Consider the following 18398-nt stretch of genomic DNA (forward strand, 5'->3'; position numbering starts at 1 on the left):
TTATGCCACCTGCCTTCATTTAAAATTAGGCTGTTTAACATTGCTGAAAATTGAACTGTTCATGTAGGTTTTTGGGTATTCCTTCAGGCAGCACTGCTGGAAGATTTTCATCTGAGGCTCTACCAGCCCTTGGTATTTAGGACAATGAGTGGTCAGTAGTTGGAATTCAGCCCTCAAAAGTTAATCAGTGAAGTTCCTGCATAAGTGGAAGCACTCTACCTAAATGTGCCCAAATGATGGCTGAGGGTGGAGGGTTGGAGATGGAAGACCACCTAGTCTATGCACAGATGTGGGTTGGTCAGGTAGGACTCTGTGTGAAGAGAGATAGTAATGGGAAGCAAGGAAAGACTGGGAAAAGGGGAACCTTGGTGGTGAGGTATCAAGGAGGAAAAAGAGACTGTTGTTAGCAGGCTGCGGCCAGAACTAGTTGAAACTAATTATGGAAATGTTGGTAATTGCTGAACTTTTTTATAAAAGTACTTCAGAATTTTCCTTTGGAATTTTGTTTTTTACTTGTTTGTTTTTTCTCTTGCTGCTGTAACTCCAGCTAAGAATCTTTAACTTTTCTTTTTCTGAATCATGTCTGCCTAACTCTGCAGAGCTGAACTTTTTCAAGCTTTGCATATGATTTGTCTGGCCAGGCATGTAGAGTTTTGACTGGTGCTTGAATTCCAAGAACAAGAAAATATTCTTAATCTCCTCTCTCTTCTCCCCCTCCACTCTGTTTCATAAGAAGGATGTAGTCCTTTCATCTGTTTTGTTTTCTTCTTCTTCTCCTTTAAATGTCATTGAGACATCATTAGGCAAACAGTGCCCTTCCCAGCTCTCCTTCAGTATTAGGTTAGCATGAACAAACTCCTGCAGATTGCCATTTTTGGAGCATGGAAAGTGCATGGAGTCTCATAACCTGTCAAATACAGTGAGATGTTAGAAATTTATTAGCTTACTGCTTTTTCATTAATGTTCTGGAGCTTGACTGACAATATTTGCCATGAAACCTCCTCTAGAGACGTGCAGAGAGGATGTTTTATGTTCTGGACCCTATTTACTTTTTTCCTTACAGCTATCCAGTATGGGGTCTATGCAGATTCCTACTGGAGGAAGGGAGGGAGCATTGTTAGAATTTTTCCCCCTCTTTCACACCATGTTAGCTTTCATCTAATCAAATTTGTTTTTCAGGGTCATCACATGCACTCTAAAATTGGCAGAAAGAGAGAGAACATGAATGAGTAGCTGAAATAAAGGGACGGCTTTTCCCAGCAACAAACTTGCATTGATAAAATGGTAGCGGATCGTACGCTGAAAATTGGAGAGGGTTTATAGAAGAGCCATGAAAACGATGAAGGGACTGGAAAACACACTGTATAATGGAAAATGCTTTTATCAAAGTGGAAGTTGTAGATGTTTGTCTCTGCTGACAGGAGCAGCAGAAGTGTAATAATAGAGGGCTTTTTAGTCTAGCCAGGAATGGAATAATGAGCTGCAGTAGCCAGAAGGTACTGTAGAAAAACTTTGGCTGGAAACAAGCTGCAAATTTTTGAGTGAGGTTAATTAACTGTTGGAATACCTTGCTTCTGCTACTGGGGATTTCTGTACCAAAGTGGGATGTCAATCTAATTTAACGTGTTCTGGTTCATTGTTTCTTATCTCCCTTTGGGGAAATGTGAATGAACTCCTAGAAATTGAAGCATTCATCAGCCTAGCATGGCATTAGTTTAATTATCAAGAGATGAGCATGAAAGTGGAAATACTGTTCTTGATCAAAAACAGCTGTCGAGGTGGGAATATAAGGAAGTTCTCTAGCATCAGCTATGTAGGTGACCAGACTTACCTCAAAGGTTGTTTTCTGGCTGACTTAGACCTTGCAGAAAATTTGGACTTACCTGTATGCATAAGTTGTGTTAAAATTCTACATTTATCAGTAGTGGCCCTAGCTGCCCTTCCAAAGTCAAGGATGACCAGCCAAAGGAAATCCATCCATCCAGGAATGACTGTAAACAGCAGGGAGTATTGGTCCTTTCATAAATAATGTGTTACGTGGGGTGCCTGGGAAAAGTCCTGGCTTTAGCTGTTGATATCCGGACCAGTGTAATGCTGACTAGTGTCAAGAGAGAAAATGTTCAGTGCTTCTTAAAGGAATGACTGTTTCTTGCCAGCAGCAGCACAGCTGGGAAGAATGACAAGTTGCTTGAAATGCTTTTTGGAGACCCCAGGAACCGTGTGCCTGTGCAACTTCCTTGCTTTAGATTATATGCCAAAAGTACAGATTATTTTTGAGAATTGTACTTAGGATTTTGTATTCAGATGTTACATGTAACTTTTTTCACTTGCCTTCAGCTTAGCTGCGATACTGTGATTAGTTTCTTTTGGTGTTATGGAGAAAGATCTGGAAATCAGGAGGTAGGCATTATGTTCTCTGGATCAACTAGGGAAAACCATTTTGTCTATGAGGGATGGTATGGAGTAAGATGCAAATGTTGATTGAAGGAGAAGAGAGTGCATATCCCAGGGCAGCGGTAGGGAGCAGGTGTAATTAATATGACAGGAAATAAACGCATAACAATGCAAAGGCAGAATTGCAAATGCCCCTGCTAGTACAAAGCCTGAACTTGTAATTAAGTGGAATCTGCCTGTGTGATACATATGATATATATATACACACACACATATGTATATATGTATTTGACCTGTAATACTCCCAATTCTAAGAACAGTGAATAATTCAGTGGTTTCTAGTTTACATAGTTTGGATCACTAAAGCAGTGAGGCGCGTGGTTTTGTTGTCTCTTTAACCACTTAGTGTGTTACAGCCAGAGCAGAATATACCGTGATGCTTTTTTAGGAACGCGAGTGGATAGTATTTATTGACTCAACACCAAGATAGGTAGCAGCTCTCCATCCTCAACGTATTTGTCCATGGGTAGGTACTGACTCATTGTAGTTGGATGTCACTGCCCAGAATGTATTAGTAGGGTCCCTGAAGTACTCTTAGCAGAAGGTACAGCTTTGCATGAACAAACACATCATCTGCGAGGTACTGTGAAGCAAATTAATGTGAACTGTTAGACCAAGCATTTTAGGAAGTACTGTCCAGATCCAAGGAGGTTAATATGCAGGGATTAGTGGAAGGAGGTGGCTAATGAACCACAGCCTACTCATACAAAATTAAAGCTCTTTGTGGAATCTCTCATTTGGAGTTACTGTTTGTTTAATGTTGTCTTGGTTTATCCATCCAACAGCAAACTGTGATCACTTCTGTGTTTCATTACAACCAAAACAGTCTGTTTCTGTATTTGTTGCATGGGGCTGGGCTACTGTATTCTGAACTATGTGAATCTTTCCTTTTTTTAACCTTAAATCTTTTTTTTCCTTTTCCTTTGCCAATCTTGGTAGGAACTTACTTAGGTAAGTAAATTGCAATTTTAACATTGTTTTTCAGTAGAACAGAATCTTAAGAAAATATTAGTCTAGGTGGTGTTTGGTACAATTTATGCTCTGTTCTGCTTTTGTTGCACTTGCATTCCTGAAAGTTTATAGCCTTTGATTGTTAGAAGGTGGACACTCAATCTGCTCACAGCGGTAACACACTCTTGGCAGTTTAAGAAAGAGAGGGGTACTAAAGTATTCTTACAAGCTTGCAAAAACTGTATGTGTCAACACACAGAGAGTACTTCAAGTGAACCTGTAACTTGGAAGTGAAATCCTTGTTCATCAAGCCTCATTCATGCATGCATTTTTATATTTTTTTCTAGCTTGCTCACAAATGTGGTACTGTTGATGTTTTTGTTACTGCTGGGAAGGATGGAATCCCAGGAGGAGGATTACTTTTGGAAAAGGAAAATGTGTATGAAGAGTGTATGGATTTTTGAAAGCAATGTATTTTAGTATAGTAAACTTGCTGGTTGTGAAAGTGTGTGTTAAATTCTCTACGTTTATTGTGACTGAAGACGTGCTTATGAATGTTACTGCATATTGCATGTTCTGCATGATATTTCTCTTTGGTAAACAGAAGTTAAAACAAAATACCATCTGTGACTAATTGCTTGATGTCCTGATTGGTTTTTAAAAAAAAAGGGCAAGAAAAGAAAAGATGTATTATGTTAACATGCGATGAAGGACCCATATTTTTGTGTGTGGCAGATATGCTGACAATTGGTTCAAGTAAATAATAAATGTAGCAGCTCCAAGTTATGTCCAGTGGCTGGAAGCTGGGCTACTCTTCCTCCTTGGTATGAGGGTCAGCTCTGCACAAATTTACACCAAACTGTGAAATGGTCTGTAAATACACAGGCAGTGTACACAGGCTGGACTCGTGGGGAGTGGGACTGGATCAGCAAAGAGCATGCATGTCTACTCTCAGGCTTCCAGTAGGACCAGACGTGCTGGTTTGCTTCCCATCAGGAAATTAGATTCCCCCACTCCGCTCTGTGTTGTCGGGTGCCAACTATTCCCTACTCCTGCAGCATGCTCTTGGGGTGCTGCTGTAGTTGCTGCAGGAAGTTTGGGGATTCTCTCGTATTAAATTTAACACAGCTGAAAGCATTAGATTCAAACGATAGGAGATTGTGGGGAAAGAAACAGGTTGGGTGTCTGAGAGGTGGTTCCCCCCATCCCCAAAAGATAAAGCTGCACAGTAACAGACTTGCGCTTGCTCTTTGTGATATTCCTTCCCCACCTGCCTTTTTTTTGGGAGAAAATATATTCATCTGTGGCTTTTGATACTTGAATGAAAGGATCGTTAGGCATAGTAACCTGCTGCGTCTGGTTTTGAGCCAAAATCTCAGTAATTGTGCTTCCGCTTGAGGAGCACTTCTGAGGCCTTTGTCACTAAGTTGTGGGGAGCTGAGGAGGCACACGCTGAGCATGTCAGTTAATCTCTGACTGATTAGTTGTTTTATTGCCATTTCAGTAACAATGTAGAATCGTCTGAGGCAAAGGACATCAATGCTTATCTGCAGACATACCTTCAATTTACCTTGTCTACGTTTTATCCATTGAGACTTCCTCTTTATTTCAGTGTATAGAGGAACTTTGGCAGGAGTTGAATGGGAGGAGATTTTGTTGGGCTTTGTGTTTTTTTCAGTGCTATGGAAAAAACATTTAATCTTGAGTTTTCAGAATACATTTCAATTTCTTTGGCTGCAGAAGAGTGGAAGATCTACTTTAGACTTATTGTTGTAGACCTTTACACTTTGTGGTTTTAAAGGTTTGGTTACCTTTTTTTGTTTGTTGGGTTCTTTTTCCTTATTTGGAGGAGTTTAGTGGTGTTTCTTATGTGGAGCTATGTAAATTCAAGCAGTTGGACTTTAGATATCATCGAAAGGAATATTCACACTTTCTACCCTGTGGCTTCTCTAGACATCTAAAATGAAGTTAAAGACAGGTTTTTTTCCTGTAGAGGAGCTGCCAGAACCTTGTTGGATTTTGCTCCTGGTTTATTATATTCATATGCTGTCCTACTTTTTTAACCTGCTTTTGGATGGATGTGTGAGAGAAGTTTTCTCTAAAACCTTGATCTGTGAAAATGGGCCAAGCACCTCAGGGAGAACTAAGTTTCATATGGTGAGTTACCTACCTGTACCACTCCTTACGCAGAGACGGAGTATTTATTTAGTTCTTAGAGATGCCTGTCTTGCAGACCTCATCTCTCGCACAGAAGCCACCAAAAACTTTTGGGTGAGAATCCATTGTTTCCAGTACAGATGCATCCTGTTGACTTGACAGCTGTTCTGCAATGGCTTACAGATGTTACACTGTCTCTCTGCATCTTTTTGACTGTTGTGGGTAAAAATTGCTCATTTAATAGCAGTGCTTCAGCTGCATGGTGTGTGGGGGTTTTTTTAATTGCAAACTGAAGCTAGTCTTTTTAGTGTCTGTTTTTATATTTATTCTTTAAAACTCCAGTTATCAAAGCGTGACTAAAGGGAAAATTCACAGAGTGGATTCACACTAGCTAAGATTAATATGCTAATCAATACCTTATTACTGTGACAGCAAGAGTATAAATTGTATTGAAACTAACTTTGTGTCTAGTTTTACTGGAGCAAAAAGTTGTCCCGGGCAACTTTATCGTAGAAGTTACAGCTTTGGGATGAGGTGTGTCCCGCTTCTTTGCTGTTTCCGGGCTCTGAAGCTTTGGGACTCAGAGTAAGTAGCAGTTCTGCTCAGCCTTCACTCAGTTTGTGTCAATCTCAACATCTCTTCTCACCCTGGAATATTCTGGGTTAATTCTGGTGCTTAGGGATAGCACTGTTTAGTGTCTGGTTTACATCCAGCAATCGTCATCGCAGCAGCCACGTATCGCCTGCTCCTCTAGGCTAGTCTTTTCTGGCATCAAGAATGTTCTTAGCGCAAGAAAAGAGCTGATCTGGAGTGTGGTTAAAATGAAATGTGTGGCTTCAATCCAGGGACTAGCATCAGTTGATTTACATCTCCTGGAGTTCCTGCGAATGGAGAAAATGTTATCTTTCTGTTATGGAAGGGGGAAAGAAAAGACAAGCGCTAGAGCCTAGCTCTGAAGCCAACAGATTCAGGTTGCATCCTGCTGGCTGTGCTGTTCCCCAGCATCCGTGGAGCTCTTTGTCCATCCATCTCAAATGGCTGCTCGCAGCTGTGTTTTGGATGCGATTGCTCCTCCCGTGTAAAAAGGAGTGATTATCTGGCGCCTACATCGCTTTTGTCAACATCCAAAGTTTGTTACTGGTCCTCTTGCTTGGTCCCTGGTACATCTGTTCTACATATTTGATGGAAATCTTTTTGGCAGCTATTTCTTCATCTCTGTGGATACTTCAGCACAAAAATGCTGCAAAAATTGAAACTGTGCGTTCATGTTTGAAGTAGCAAATGGCATACCTCAATACAGAGTGGAAAATACACTTGATATGCACTGTTGATTTTAATGTGGTGGTGTGGTGCTCAATGCTCAGGATATGTCCCCTGTTCCGCCTTCCTCCCTCCCAATACATTGCTGTGCCATGGATTTCCTGGCATACTTGCTGTGAGTACATTGTGTTTGGTTTTACCAAGAAGAATCTCAGGCAATCTGTTGGAGTACAGACCATGAACTGTAACAGCTTATTTTTGCTGGATTCTTTAAAAAACTTTGCTGTTTCGTCACAGCTTAACTGGCTAGCAATGGGAAATTTCAAGTATCAAACTGGGAACCTGGGAAGCTTGCTATAAATGTGAAAGCAGAATTCATAACTTTTGCAGCCAGTGACAGCATTTGCTGATGCCTGCCCTGTAGTACCTGTTGGGTTTGATGTACTGACATTTTGGTTCTCAGCCAGGAAGGGGCTGAGAAGGATGGCTTAGTGCTCTGGTGTTAATGAAACGGTGTTTTCTGGGAGCGTGCATCTTAGAAAACTAAATGGTGCTAATAAAAAGATTGATTAGGTCTCCCAGTCCATTCCATGCCATACCCTGCTGCCTTGTAGCAACACATTGTTCTCTTATATCCCAAGACCTCTGTGTGTTCTGCAAGGTCTCATATATGTACAGTTCAGTACATACGCTATGGCAGCATGGCAGGGCATCGGGTAGTATAGCAAATAAGCTGGTAAAATCAAGGCATTGTGCTTGGTGCTTTACGGTGCTGTTTGTATTACCGGGGAAGGGCTTTTGTGATAGCCGGAGTCGCTGTGCTTTGTGACTGATGGAGCTACGCCTGTGGAAGTATTTACTTGTGGTAGGTTCAGCAGATACAGTCTGTTTGCTAACAGTGTGTAGCTAACGTCTGAGCTTGAAGAGTTCCCTGGGGATCCAGGGATGACAGGAAAGATTTTATTTGTTGCTGTTCTTGACAGTGTGCAATACCTTCCACTTTCTCCTTCTTGATGTCAGTAAGTTCCTCCAAAACTAAAACAGAATTCCAGATTTTTCCCCAAAATTGAGGAAAACCTCAGATCTGAAAGAGGAGGTGTACTTTTAGTGGTAGTTTGAAGAAAGGTGTGAGTAAACAGAGAAAAGATTGAGTGACCGGAACGTGTTTTTAACTTGGGGTCCCTGCTCTTCAAACCGTGTTGTTAAGGAAGCTCTTTTCTCAGTTACCTTTCTAGGAGGGGAGAAGTTAGTTTGGTAGACAACTCTTGTTTTAGCAAAACAACACAGTTGCGATCATAGCTGCGTGTGTTTTGATTTTGTACTTTTTTCTGTCTTGGAAAAGCAATGGTCTTACCAGCTCTATTCTCTTTCCTGTTTGTTAGGTCTGCCTAACCACGGACAAACCAGACAAATGGTAAGAGAATGTTCATTTAACCAAAACAGGGAAAAGAAGAATTATTAACCCACGCTAGATAGAACACCCCATTAAACCCTAGTGTTTCACTTCCGTCTTTGCTGTTTGCAGCTGGTCATACTTCCCAATTAAATTGAAAAATTTTAAAAAAGTATTATTTTGGCAAATACGAAATGTTGAAGTGGTTAAATTCAATTTAAACTTCAAATCTATCTATATAAATGAGATTCTGTTTTGAATGGAACATTTTGTTTCTGCTCATACAGAAACTGAGTGGCTGTTTATAGCAAAGTTCTGGGATGTGTTTCTAGGTGGAATGTGTTTCACTGAAGGAGGAAGGTTTAACTGATGGAAGGGTTTGTTTGGAAAACAGTTTCTTTTTTTCTTTGTTATTTTTTTAGGAAGTTGGTGTGCAAGTTGTCTGCTGAGAATGCTTGTTCTTTATGTTCTTTTTTTTGAGTAAAAATGATTCCTAGCCTTTCATCCATTATGCTGAGTTTTATCAAAGGACAGAAGCAAATAGCCAGTCTGATTGATGTGTCTCTGGCAAAATGCTTTCTCATTAAATTCACCTCAGTGTGAAGGGGCCAGCGCAAAGGCTATGCATCACTTTCCCCCTTACGCATGGCTTATGGGAGACTCATGGGAGAGAACTTCAAGCATAAATTTCCTTTTTTTTTTTCCCCCCAAAAATGATCTTCTGGTGTTGATAAAGTGGAGCTTGCCTCATTAGGTGAACTGCCACGCCGTATTGGTGTCAGTAGAGTCACTCTGACATGGGTCAATCAGCAGCAGGTATGACTGACGGTCACTGAATGGTGATCACCAGCATTATTCAATCTAGTAATGCTCTTGGATAGTGTGCAGTATCATGGGGGTGGGCTATAACGTGAGCATGCTAGTCTGCTTGTAATAATGAAGCATTCATTTGGTTTGTTACTCGAGCATCTGATATGAAGTGGTAAATTGTATTCCTCCTTGAATTCAGCTTCATTTCTTGTCACTGAGGAGACTGGCTACTTGTTTGTGTCTGCTGTATAAACCAACTCAGTGCAGTGGGAGAAATCTGTGATGACCTAACACTTTTTAGGTGTTTTAGGGTAACCCCCCCCCCCCAACTGCCTTGATTTCTGGTTGCTTGGTAAAGTGTGCTACTGAACTGAAAATTAAAGGTCCATGTTTCAGGATGTACTATTTGAAATGGATTGCTCAGTGCAGGTAGAGAAAAGGCAACCTAGAAGCACAGGAGTCCCCTTCTAGGTATTTCCAAGAACTCTCTGGAGTTGTTCACTTGCGCATGTAACATATATGGAGAAAATATCCTTTGCAACACTAATGCAAGGATTTTCTTGGAGAAATCTGGAGGGGGTTAAAAAAAAAAACAGAAAAGCTTTTTATTTGAAACCTTTTCCGTAATAAACTTCAAATATAAAAGCAATTCTTGAAGTATTTCAGTGGTCTGCTGTGGTGCTGAAGTTGTCTTGTATAACATGGAGCTGGGCAACTGAGAAATTTGATTGTTATTGCACTTGTATATAGCAGTTTTAAAGAGCTTAGGATTTTAAAAGGTGGGATTTTGTTTGTTTAGCTCTAAAGCCCTGATTTTCTACAAGAAGCAGATCTTGCTAGCATAGCTGATTAAGGCTGGTCAAAAAAAAAAAAAAGTCACGGATCATTTTTTGTTTTCTCCTCAGATAAAAATGAGATAGATGCAAGGTTTTGTTGGGTTTTTTTTTTCTTGGTTGGCAGACTGAGGTCTTCCCTTTCTGAGTCAAAGTATTAAAATTTGGTTGAGCTTTTGCCATAACCTGACACTTGAGGACATGAGTACCTCATGTCCCCACCTTTCCTTTTGAGGTGGATCTCCCAGGCCAGACGTCCCTCATGTACACACTGTTTCCCATTTCGTGGGCAGAAGGGGAAGCCTGGGTGCATGTGGGCAGATGGTCTCACCTCAGAGGATGACCTGTGAAATACCAGAATTAAATTTCTACTGGGATGTTTTCTGACCAGCTTTAATTTATTCATATGAAATTTTCTCAGCCCTTATTTTGCATCTTTCCTGACTTGTCCAGTGTTACTGATTTCAGTGGGATTTCTCAGTGTGCTAATCAGCAGGAAGAGGGGCAGCAGAACTGGACTTCAAATGATCAAGGACAGCTGCATTTGCGAAGCTTAATCCTTTGCTCCCTTGCATCTGCACTTCTCTTAATAACAGCTCATGTTTTTTCCAGTTGAGTGGAAGGGGGCTAATGTGGGTCTGAAAAATTAAACCTGTGTTGATTCGCAAAGCAGATGTATTGTATATGGGAAATCTGTGGTGTTAAATGCTAAAAGGATTTTATGATGAAAGCTGCTAAGCTTTGTAGTTCTAGATTTGTTTTCAACAACATATTTAATATATCGTTAAATATTAACCTTCCTAGAACAGAAAGGATATGGGTAAGTTTGGTACCCCAGAATAACTGTAAATTCTGATTTTTATATTTGATTTGCTGTGTAGCTAGATTTCCTTCCCTGAAATCAATAGAGTTGCTCTAGATTTATGGTAGTAGCTGAAATCTAAGTCTTATGTTCAATCTTTCAAACTTGATGTCATCTTTCAGACACAAGCAACAGATTATTGGTAATGCCTTCCATTTTTTTTTTTATCTGTCCTGTCGCTGGAATATTTGCTGTCCTATTGTATATTGAAGGTGCCTAACTTCTACTGCTTGTGGACAATTGCTTTTATGTGAATTCTGTGTTCAGTCGTGGGCAAGAGGGGATATATTTACCAGAAACAACAACTTTAATTGTCTTTTCCCTTGAGTGCTTATCACATGCTGCTGCAGGTTTGTTCGAGTCTGTAATTGTATTTTTTTATGTATCACGTTAGGGACCAAGCCGAAACTTGCTGCTCAATGGGAAATCATACCCAACAAAAGTCCGATTAATTCGTGGTGGATCCATGCCTCCAGTGAAAAGGAGGAGGATGAACTGGATTGATGCACCAGACGATGTTTTTTACATGGCCACTGAAGAAACCAGGTAGGAAACTTGGTCTTTTCAGAGGATTTAAGGGGAGATCTTTTGATTTGTGTTCCTCGTGGGTGCTGCAGCTGATTTTGTGGTTAGACAAGGATCTCTTCAGCAAATCTGTTGCTATAAACTGAATGCAGACATCACTGCTGGTGTTTAGGTGGATAAAAGCTGTGGTACACCTAATCGTGTCTGATGTGCTTAATCACTTGTGTTCCAGAGAAAGCAGATTCTTCTTCCAGAGCAGTTCCTATAAGAGATGGGCAATAAGAGGAGGAAGACTGAGGTGGGGAGTTCACCTTGTTCAGATCCATAAATGCCTTTGGCGGTCCCACCACAGTGTCTCAGTAACAGGATAAGGACCTTCAGGCACATGAGTAATGCTGAGGAAGAGAGCCTCCTATACGTGGAGCTCTGTGTGCCCTCTTGCATGCAGAAGTCTCTTCTATTACCTCTCAGAATGTCTCCTAGTGTGTCTGAATACTGAAACCACAAGTGACACAGGGTTTCTGGGGGCTGAGTTGCCTTGTTCCTTTGGTGGCTTATATTTGCCAGCAGCAGGGGTGAAATTTAGCCTTGCAGTGTCCATCATCTTCCTTTCGTGGTACCGCTTCTGCTAGTCCTTCTTGTTAGCCTGCCCACAGGATAAAATAATAATAGACACCTTCCTTGCAGGAGTTTCACTTGAAAGAAGCTGTTTACAAGCTACTTAAAGAGCTGTAGAAGTTATGTGGCCTGATCCCTAAAGCAAAGCTTTTGTGTGTGTATTCCCAGTACCGTGTTATTCCTAGGAAGGGAGGACTGCTCCTGGGTGCAGTGAGAAAGGTAGAGACGTTTGCTTGTGTGGTTTCTTCCCAGGAACTTGATGCCTCTCCTGGGTAACCTTGAAGAAGGTCAGAGCAAAGCCGCAGCCTTGCTTTTCAGCCCTTTCTGCAAGCAGGGGTGTTCTCTGGCTTTTGTCTGTGTCTGAAGCCTGGAGTTATCAACACTTTCAGTATGGGTGCCCCAACAGGCAGAGCAGCACTCACCTTTCCCTCCAGTACGTAGCAGAGGTGGACATGGGAATTACTGGATGGTAGCCCTTACAAGTGAGCAAGGAGGCCAGAGGTTTTGAGTATTTCATCCCTTCTGGTACTACTAAATTTGTCACTACTCCGAGTATTCATTTGTTCAGCATGAAGTGCATAGTCAGTCCTGACATCCCCAGCCTCCTCCTTAGTCTGCAAAGCATTTCAAGTGTCAAGTGACTATTCTGTGAGCCTAGTATCAAAGATGGGCTTTGCAGACAAGCTGAGACTGGTAACGTTCAACATGCTAACCACTGATCTATTGGATCCCCAGATTTCAGTGCAGGAATCCCCCTCTGTTAGAAGAAACATGAAATGAATCTCTGTGTCAGGCTTGTTCCTATGGACACCTTTAATGCAACTGTGCATTTCTCACCACCTTACATCTTTACCTTATCTTTCCCTTCTCCTTTTCTGTTCCTGCGAGACGCCGTGGAAGTAAGCTGTGGGATCCCTTATATAATTGAAACTAAAGTGAAAGAAGTATTTAATTTTCAAGGGAAGTGGTAGAGAGGTACTGGGATCCTGTCACAGACCTTCAGTTCTGGCAAATTCACATGCCATTGCGGATGTGGGGTATGCAGTCTCTAATTCAGTCCTTGGATGCTCAAGGCTTATTTCGTAATCTACAAACCACTTGACATTTTTATCATCCAACCCACGAGAAATACTGCAGGTCGGTGGTAGTAATGTCTCAGTACTTCTACAAGGTCCCGCCCTTTGATCCGTACAGAACAGTGAGAATATTCAAGTGCGATGTTGGTCATGAGAACAACTTACTTAAGGGCACAGAATTATCTGCTCATACAGAACTACTGACCGAGGCAGGAAAGATCAGTCCCACAGCAACCACCAACGCAGAAATCGTAGTGCAGTGATAGACATCAGCTCAATAAGACCTTATCTCTTCCATTTTTAAAAAAACAAGAAAGAAAGAACAGGCTGCTTTGTCTGACAGCCTTGCTGCTTAGCTGACTGATGAGTGCTGAAAAGAGATGTTTGGCAGCCTGCTGAAAAGCAGGGAAGCCTGAGCGATGTAGCATTGTAAGTGGCACGGGTTTTCTGTCGGGCATTTCACCTCTAACTTTTCCCTGAACCATCTGCTGCATTCCAGTGTCAAGAATATAAGAGTTGTTTGTGAGCTCTGAAACAATTTGAGCTTTGTGTTGGCTCCCTAGCAATCAATCTAGCAGCAATATCTGCATATCATCCTCCAGCTGAGGGTCAGGCTGTGTTTTCAGTCACAGAAAGCAGGTTTCCGTAAAGTTTTACACCCCTCTCTCCTCCCCCTTTTGTGTGGCACTGTTGAGAACAGTGCTAGAAAACTGGATAGCTTTGAGGGAGCAGTTTGAAAAGTTTGTCAATTGAAAGGGATAAGTTTTTGAATTCAAGCCTCACAATAAGGAACTAGGGATTTATAATTTATGCAAGTGGAGGCAGCGAGTGACCTGATCAGAATCTAGAACTGCTACGAGACGTGTTTCTGATGGCAGCGTGTCTAATTGAGCACATGCGGATACTGTAAGAAGCTCCACTGGCTGAAAGTAGATCAGCTTCAGCTAAGCGAGTCTTGGAAAAATCATCACATCAAGGTTTTATTTTTTTTCCTCCCCACTACCACTTTTCCACCCTGTTCTCTCCTCTCCCCAGCCTGTGCCCTTTCAGCTTCAGAAGACACTGGAGAAATGGGGACACTGAGCAAACAAGAGACATGTGTCTGTATGTGTGAGCTCTATGTAGCAGGCTTGTTCTGCTCGGTGGGCAAAAAAGCACATGAAGAGATGACCCAATCTCACCAGAGCTGATTCAAAATCTTCAGCTGAAGTTGTTGATTTGTCAGTGCTGTTGGTGGGGAGGGTAAATTTGGGGGGCAGTACGTTGAGCAGTTTCTTCTATGAATGTGTCTTGTCCATTCTTTTTTTCTTTTTTAAATGAAAAATTTGGCCCCGACAACGTTGAGTAACCAAAAAGTGTAAAAATTCTCTTTGGGAGATAGATGTTTGAGTTGTGGACTGTAAAGCCATGTGGCTGCCCTTCCTCTAGTGCAGTATCGTGTCCCTCACGGTAAGTTAAAAATCGTTAAGGTGGGAGCCTCTAAGGGTAGGCAGTGCTTCCTTGTCAGACCCTCCTTGTTGCCCCAGTTCCTGAACTGAAGGCTGTGTATCATGGGTACTGGTAGACTACTCTTGTGAATATTTATCACTTTCCTTTATGATCTCTATATGCCTTTGACCACCACAACATCCTCTGGAAATTAATTCCTCATTTTGATTACACAACACATTTTTCATTGTTGCTGTTTTTTTCTTCTTGTTTGTTTTTTTTTCTTTTTTTTTAATTTTTAGGATACTTCCTTTAGCTCTAAACGTGTTATTGACAAAAAGAAATGAGTAATCATTCTGCATTGTCTCTTTCTACCTTATTTTGCTAACTTTAAAACTTCAGTGTGTCCTCTCTCCATTCTCTCTCTTTTACTTTCTCTCCACATGGAAAATAGCTTCCTGCATCTGATTAAGACTTGTTGCTAGTCTTGTAACCTGAAGGGACACTCTTAACAAATGCAAGATGTGAATATTACCCATTTCTAGGTTGGGGACGTGCAGCGCAGGAGAAATAAGAGGGGGAGACACCTTGTTAGTGTTCCCAGTGGAGGGGGGAAGGCTGGTTCACTGGTTAGTGGCCGTCATGGGGCTCCCCTGTGGCAGCTCAGCCTCGAGCTCCATGGGAGACCAACTGTTGCTGGCTTGTGCTGTTAGGGGTTTCTTTTGAAGAGGCAGCTGTGTGCACCTGCTTGGGGCTGGGGAATGTCAGGGAGCTCTGCGAGAGATGGATTAGCAGGCGGGGAAGTGACCAGCGTTGCCAGAAGAGGTTTGGTTTAACTTGGCTTTGTAAATTCCCACAAAGCTGCCTGCAGCATGTCCAACCGATGTGTCTGTGTGCATCACACTAAATTAGTGGTGTGGAAACTGGCTGTCACAACTATTTCATGTGTTTATATTTACAGCAGTAGACCCTGGTCCTATGAAGCTGGACCAGAATGCCTTCTGCTCTGCAGGGGAAGGATTCTGGAACAGACAATGCAATTTCCTCTTCATTGGTGGGTTTATAAATCAGAAAACAAAAGTTCCCTGGGGAAGACATTGCTGAAATAAACAGTGTCAGCCCATCCAGTTAGTGAGCAGCCTCTGCCTGTGCAGGCCTGGTTTCACTCGGAGAAATTGAGAAACCTACAATGCTGGTCTCTGTAATAGGTTCCTTTCTTCCTTACTGTCTGCAGGAAAATCCGCAAGCTGCTTTCCTCCTCTGAAGCCAAGCGAGCCGCCAGACGCCCTTACAAGCCTATTATCCTCCGGCCCATCCAGGCAGTGCAGCTACGCCAGCCCATGAATGATGAACCCATAATCATTGAGGATTAACACATGCTGAGCAGCTCTCCGGATGACGGTGGATCTGCCCGAAAGAATCTCTCCTCCAATATATACTTGAGTTTCTATGGCTACAGCATTGAACTAACTGTTGAAGAGAGGGAACTGTTGAGGAACTGTTTTGCATCTTTTAAACCCTTAAAAGGAACTCAGCCCTGCTCTGAGCCTCTGACCACAGACTGCTCTCTCTCGCGCGCGCTCTCTCCTTCTCTCTCTTTTCTTTTTTCTTTTTTTTTTCTTTTTAATTTTTATTTTTGGTAGCCTCTTTTCCCCTTTGCTTCTACCCCTTTTGTAGACAGGGGAGGGAAAGTAAGTTTAACTTATTAAGAGAATGTGGACTAGTACTTTTTAGCTTTGTTTCTTCTTCCAATGTACGAAGAGCTAGAACCCTTCATTTTGTGACTGAGCTCTCGTTGCAAAGCCGTTTTTACGAGGCTGTGTTGTAAGATTTTTCTTTTCTTTTCTTTTCTTTTCTTTTTTTTTATTTGTGGACGGTGCCATTTTTTATTTGATTTATATTATTTCTTTTGTAGATAAATTTCCAACCTTTAACTGATATTTGGAAATAGGAGCTGAAAGCCAGCCCCAGGTTCAGCCAGTTTTCTTTGGTCCTGTCCCTTATGTTTTTTGGATCATTTTGCACGGCCAGTTGTGCTCATGCACAAGACAGAAACAACTCAGGCTGAGAAAGGAGTGAGCTAAGAACTGAAGAACCTTGCAGAACATTACACTAACTTTGTGTGCAGTGGAGGCCAGGCTACCAGAATTAGGTGTCCTTACTCTAGTCAATCCCTGGGAGATCTGGCCCGTGGCATTTTTCCCAGTAACCAGCAGTTTGCGTGCTGCCTTCTCTCTGACATCTGGAATCCTACGTGCTGTTATACCACCAAGACGCAGCAGTAGGCCCAGCAGTCCGGCAAGTGTAATGAATTGCTTTGCTCTGGCTCCAAGAGTCAAGTACACCAATGCCCAGGGACATTTTGCTTAGAACTCTGAACCTGTTTGTGCATCAGTGTTTTTGGACACATCTTCCCCAGGACGAGACCTGGTTTCTCTTTAATTGCATTACTGTATGTTTCCCATTTTGAAGGGAATTTAAATTACAGCTGGGTTTTCATTTGAACACATTGTGTCTGAACTTAAGTGTTTTTTTCCCCCCTTGACATTTCTTGTGTTTGAGGTTTCTTGCATCTCTTGAACTTCTTATGTATTTGCAAGTCTGTATAGTTTCTTTTTCATATGTCTTCTCATTGCAGTGCATTTGCCGAATGCTCTGCTTTGTTTTGAAAGGATGTAAACTATCATTTGCAACTTGTGCTGATCTGTACATGTACCTGCCTCAAGCAGACACAGCATGTAATAACCCCCAAGTCATTCCATATGTGTCAGCGGTGAGATGAGCCAAAGTTGTATTTGGGTTATCACAGTCCAACCGTGATTCTGTGCAACTCTGCTAACCCACCGGGTTAGACGGAAAGGAATCCCCACAAAATGAAAACAATTCAGTTAACTTTACTTAATAAACCTGGAAAGTGAGCTTTTGTGAAACATCTGCTTTTTGTCTCTTCTGAAACGGCTGCCAAGGCTCAGGGTGCCATCTGGCTGGCGCGCACGCCTCTGCGCTCCTTCCTTCGCATCCCAGAGCTGTGTTCTGCTCTCAAGTGTTTGCATAACTGCGGCGCGTCCCTGCGCTGCCAGTGCCGTTGTGCTGTGCAGGCCGAGAGTCATTCATGGTTTGATTCCCCTCGTACGCAGTTTAAACATTTCTAGCACTTCAGGCTGTGACTCCCTCCCTCCTCCTTTTAAATACCGCAGCAGATGCAGCGCTGGAGCTCTGAATGAGCCTTTTGTCCGCGGTGGCTCATGTATCTTGCTGGTCAGGGGCATGACTCTGGCAGAGTGAAATCCCTGGGGTGAGCAGCCGAACCCACTGACATTTCACTATTTCTACCTTCGCTCCTTACTGGGATAAGCAAAGCGGGCTCAATGTTTGGTCTTATTCGCCGCTCGGGAGCGGTAAGATTTACTCTCTGGCTGTGACCCGCTGTGCAACTTAGCAGATGTTGTAAGTGTATCCTATACTGCTGGTCACGTTTTCCTATCCATAAGTTAAAAGCGGGAGGGGAGAGCCGTTCCTGAAGGATGTGCTACGTAGGAAGGGCACGAAGCTCGCTAGATAGAAAGCCTGCGGGCTGCATGCACCGGTGCAGGACTGCTCCAAAGACCATTGGCAGTTTTACGTTGCCTCCATCGATCTGTAGGATTAACCCTATGTCCATAGGAAATATTGCCAACTGCAGGAAGGTTTTGTAACACTTGATTCTTCTCTCTGAGCGAAAGCTCTCGTAGGGATTCCTTCCTGTTGCAAAAATGAAATTTGAAGAGATCACTTTAAAAAAAATCTTGTGTCTGAATTGGCTTCAGCCCCTCTGCAGTGGGATTGGGAGCCGATGCCTCAGCCGTAGCAGAGGGCCATGGCGGTGGGGGAGCTCTGGGGACGATGCACTTTGGTAATCGGTGGTTGAGCTAATGCTGGGACCTGAAGAGCTCAGAGTAACCACCTGGGGGTGCCAGCCCTGCAGTTTCCAACAGCTCAGAGCTTGCTTGGAGCAGCTCCAGAGATTACTCTGGGAAGGAGTCTGGGCAAGT

General features: G+C 42.5%; 1 protein-coding gene across 3 annotated transcripts in view; it reads left to right on the top strand.

The window, feature by feature from the left end:
• Positions 1-17297, top strand: part of MTA1 (metastasis associated 1) — an 87174-nt gene extending 69877 nt beyond the window's left edge. Inside the window, exons 18-21 of one of the 3 annotated variants that reach the window (XM_054834177.1) lie at positions 3394-3405; positions 8205-8236; positions 11115-11266; positions 15602-17297. In XM_054834177.1, coding sequence (XP_054690152.1) covers positions 3394-3405; positions 8205-8236; positions 11115-11266; positions 15602-15740 — 335 coding nt within the window. In that variant the 3' untranslated portion in view covers positions 15741-17297. The remainder of the gene's footprint in view (positions 1-3393; positions 3406-8204; positions 8237-11114; positions 11267-15601) is intronic. The other 2 variants (XM_054834178.1, XM_054834179.1) reach the window with 2 other exon arrangements.
• The last annotated feature ends 1101 nt before the right edge of the window (positions 17298-18398 follow it).

This window comes from Grus americana, chromosome 8, assembly GCF_028858705.1.
Source record: "Grus americana isolate bGruAme1 chromosome 8, bGruAme1.mat, whole genome shotgun sequence".
Classification (NCBI taxonomy): Eukaryota; Metazoa; Chordata; class Aves; order Gruiformes; family Gruidae; genus Grus; species Grus americana.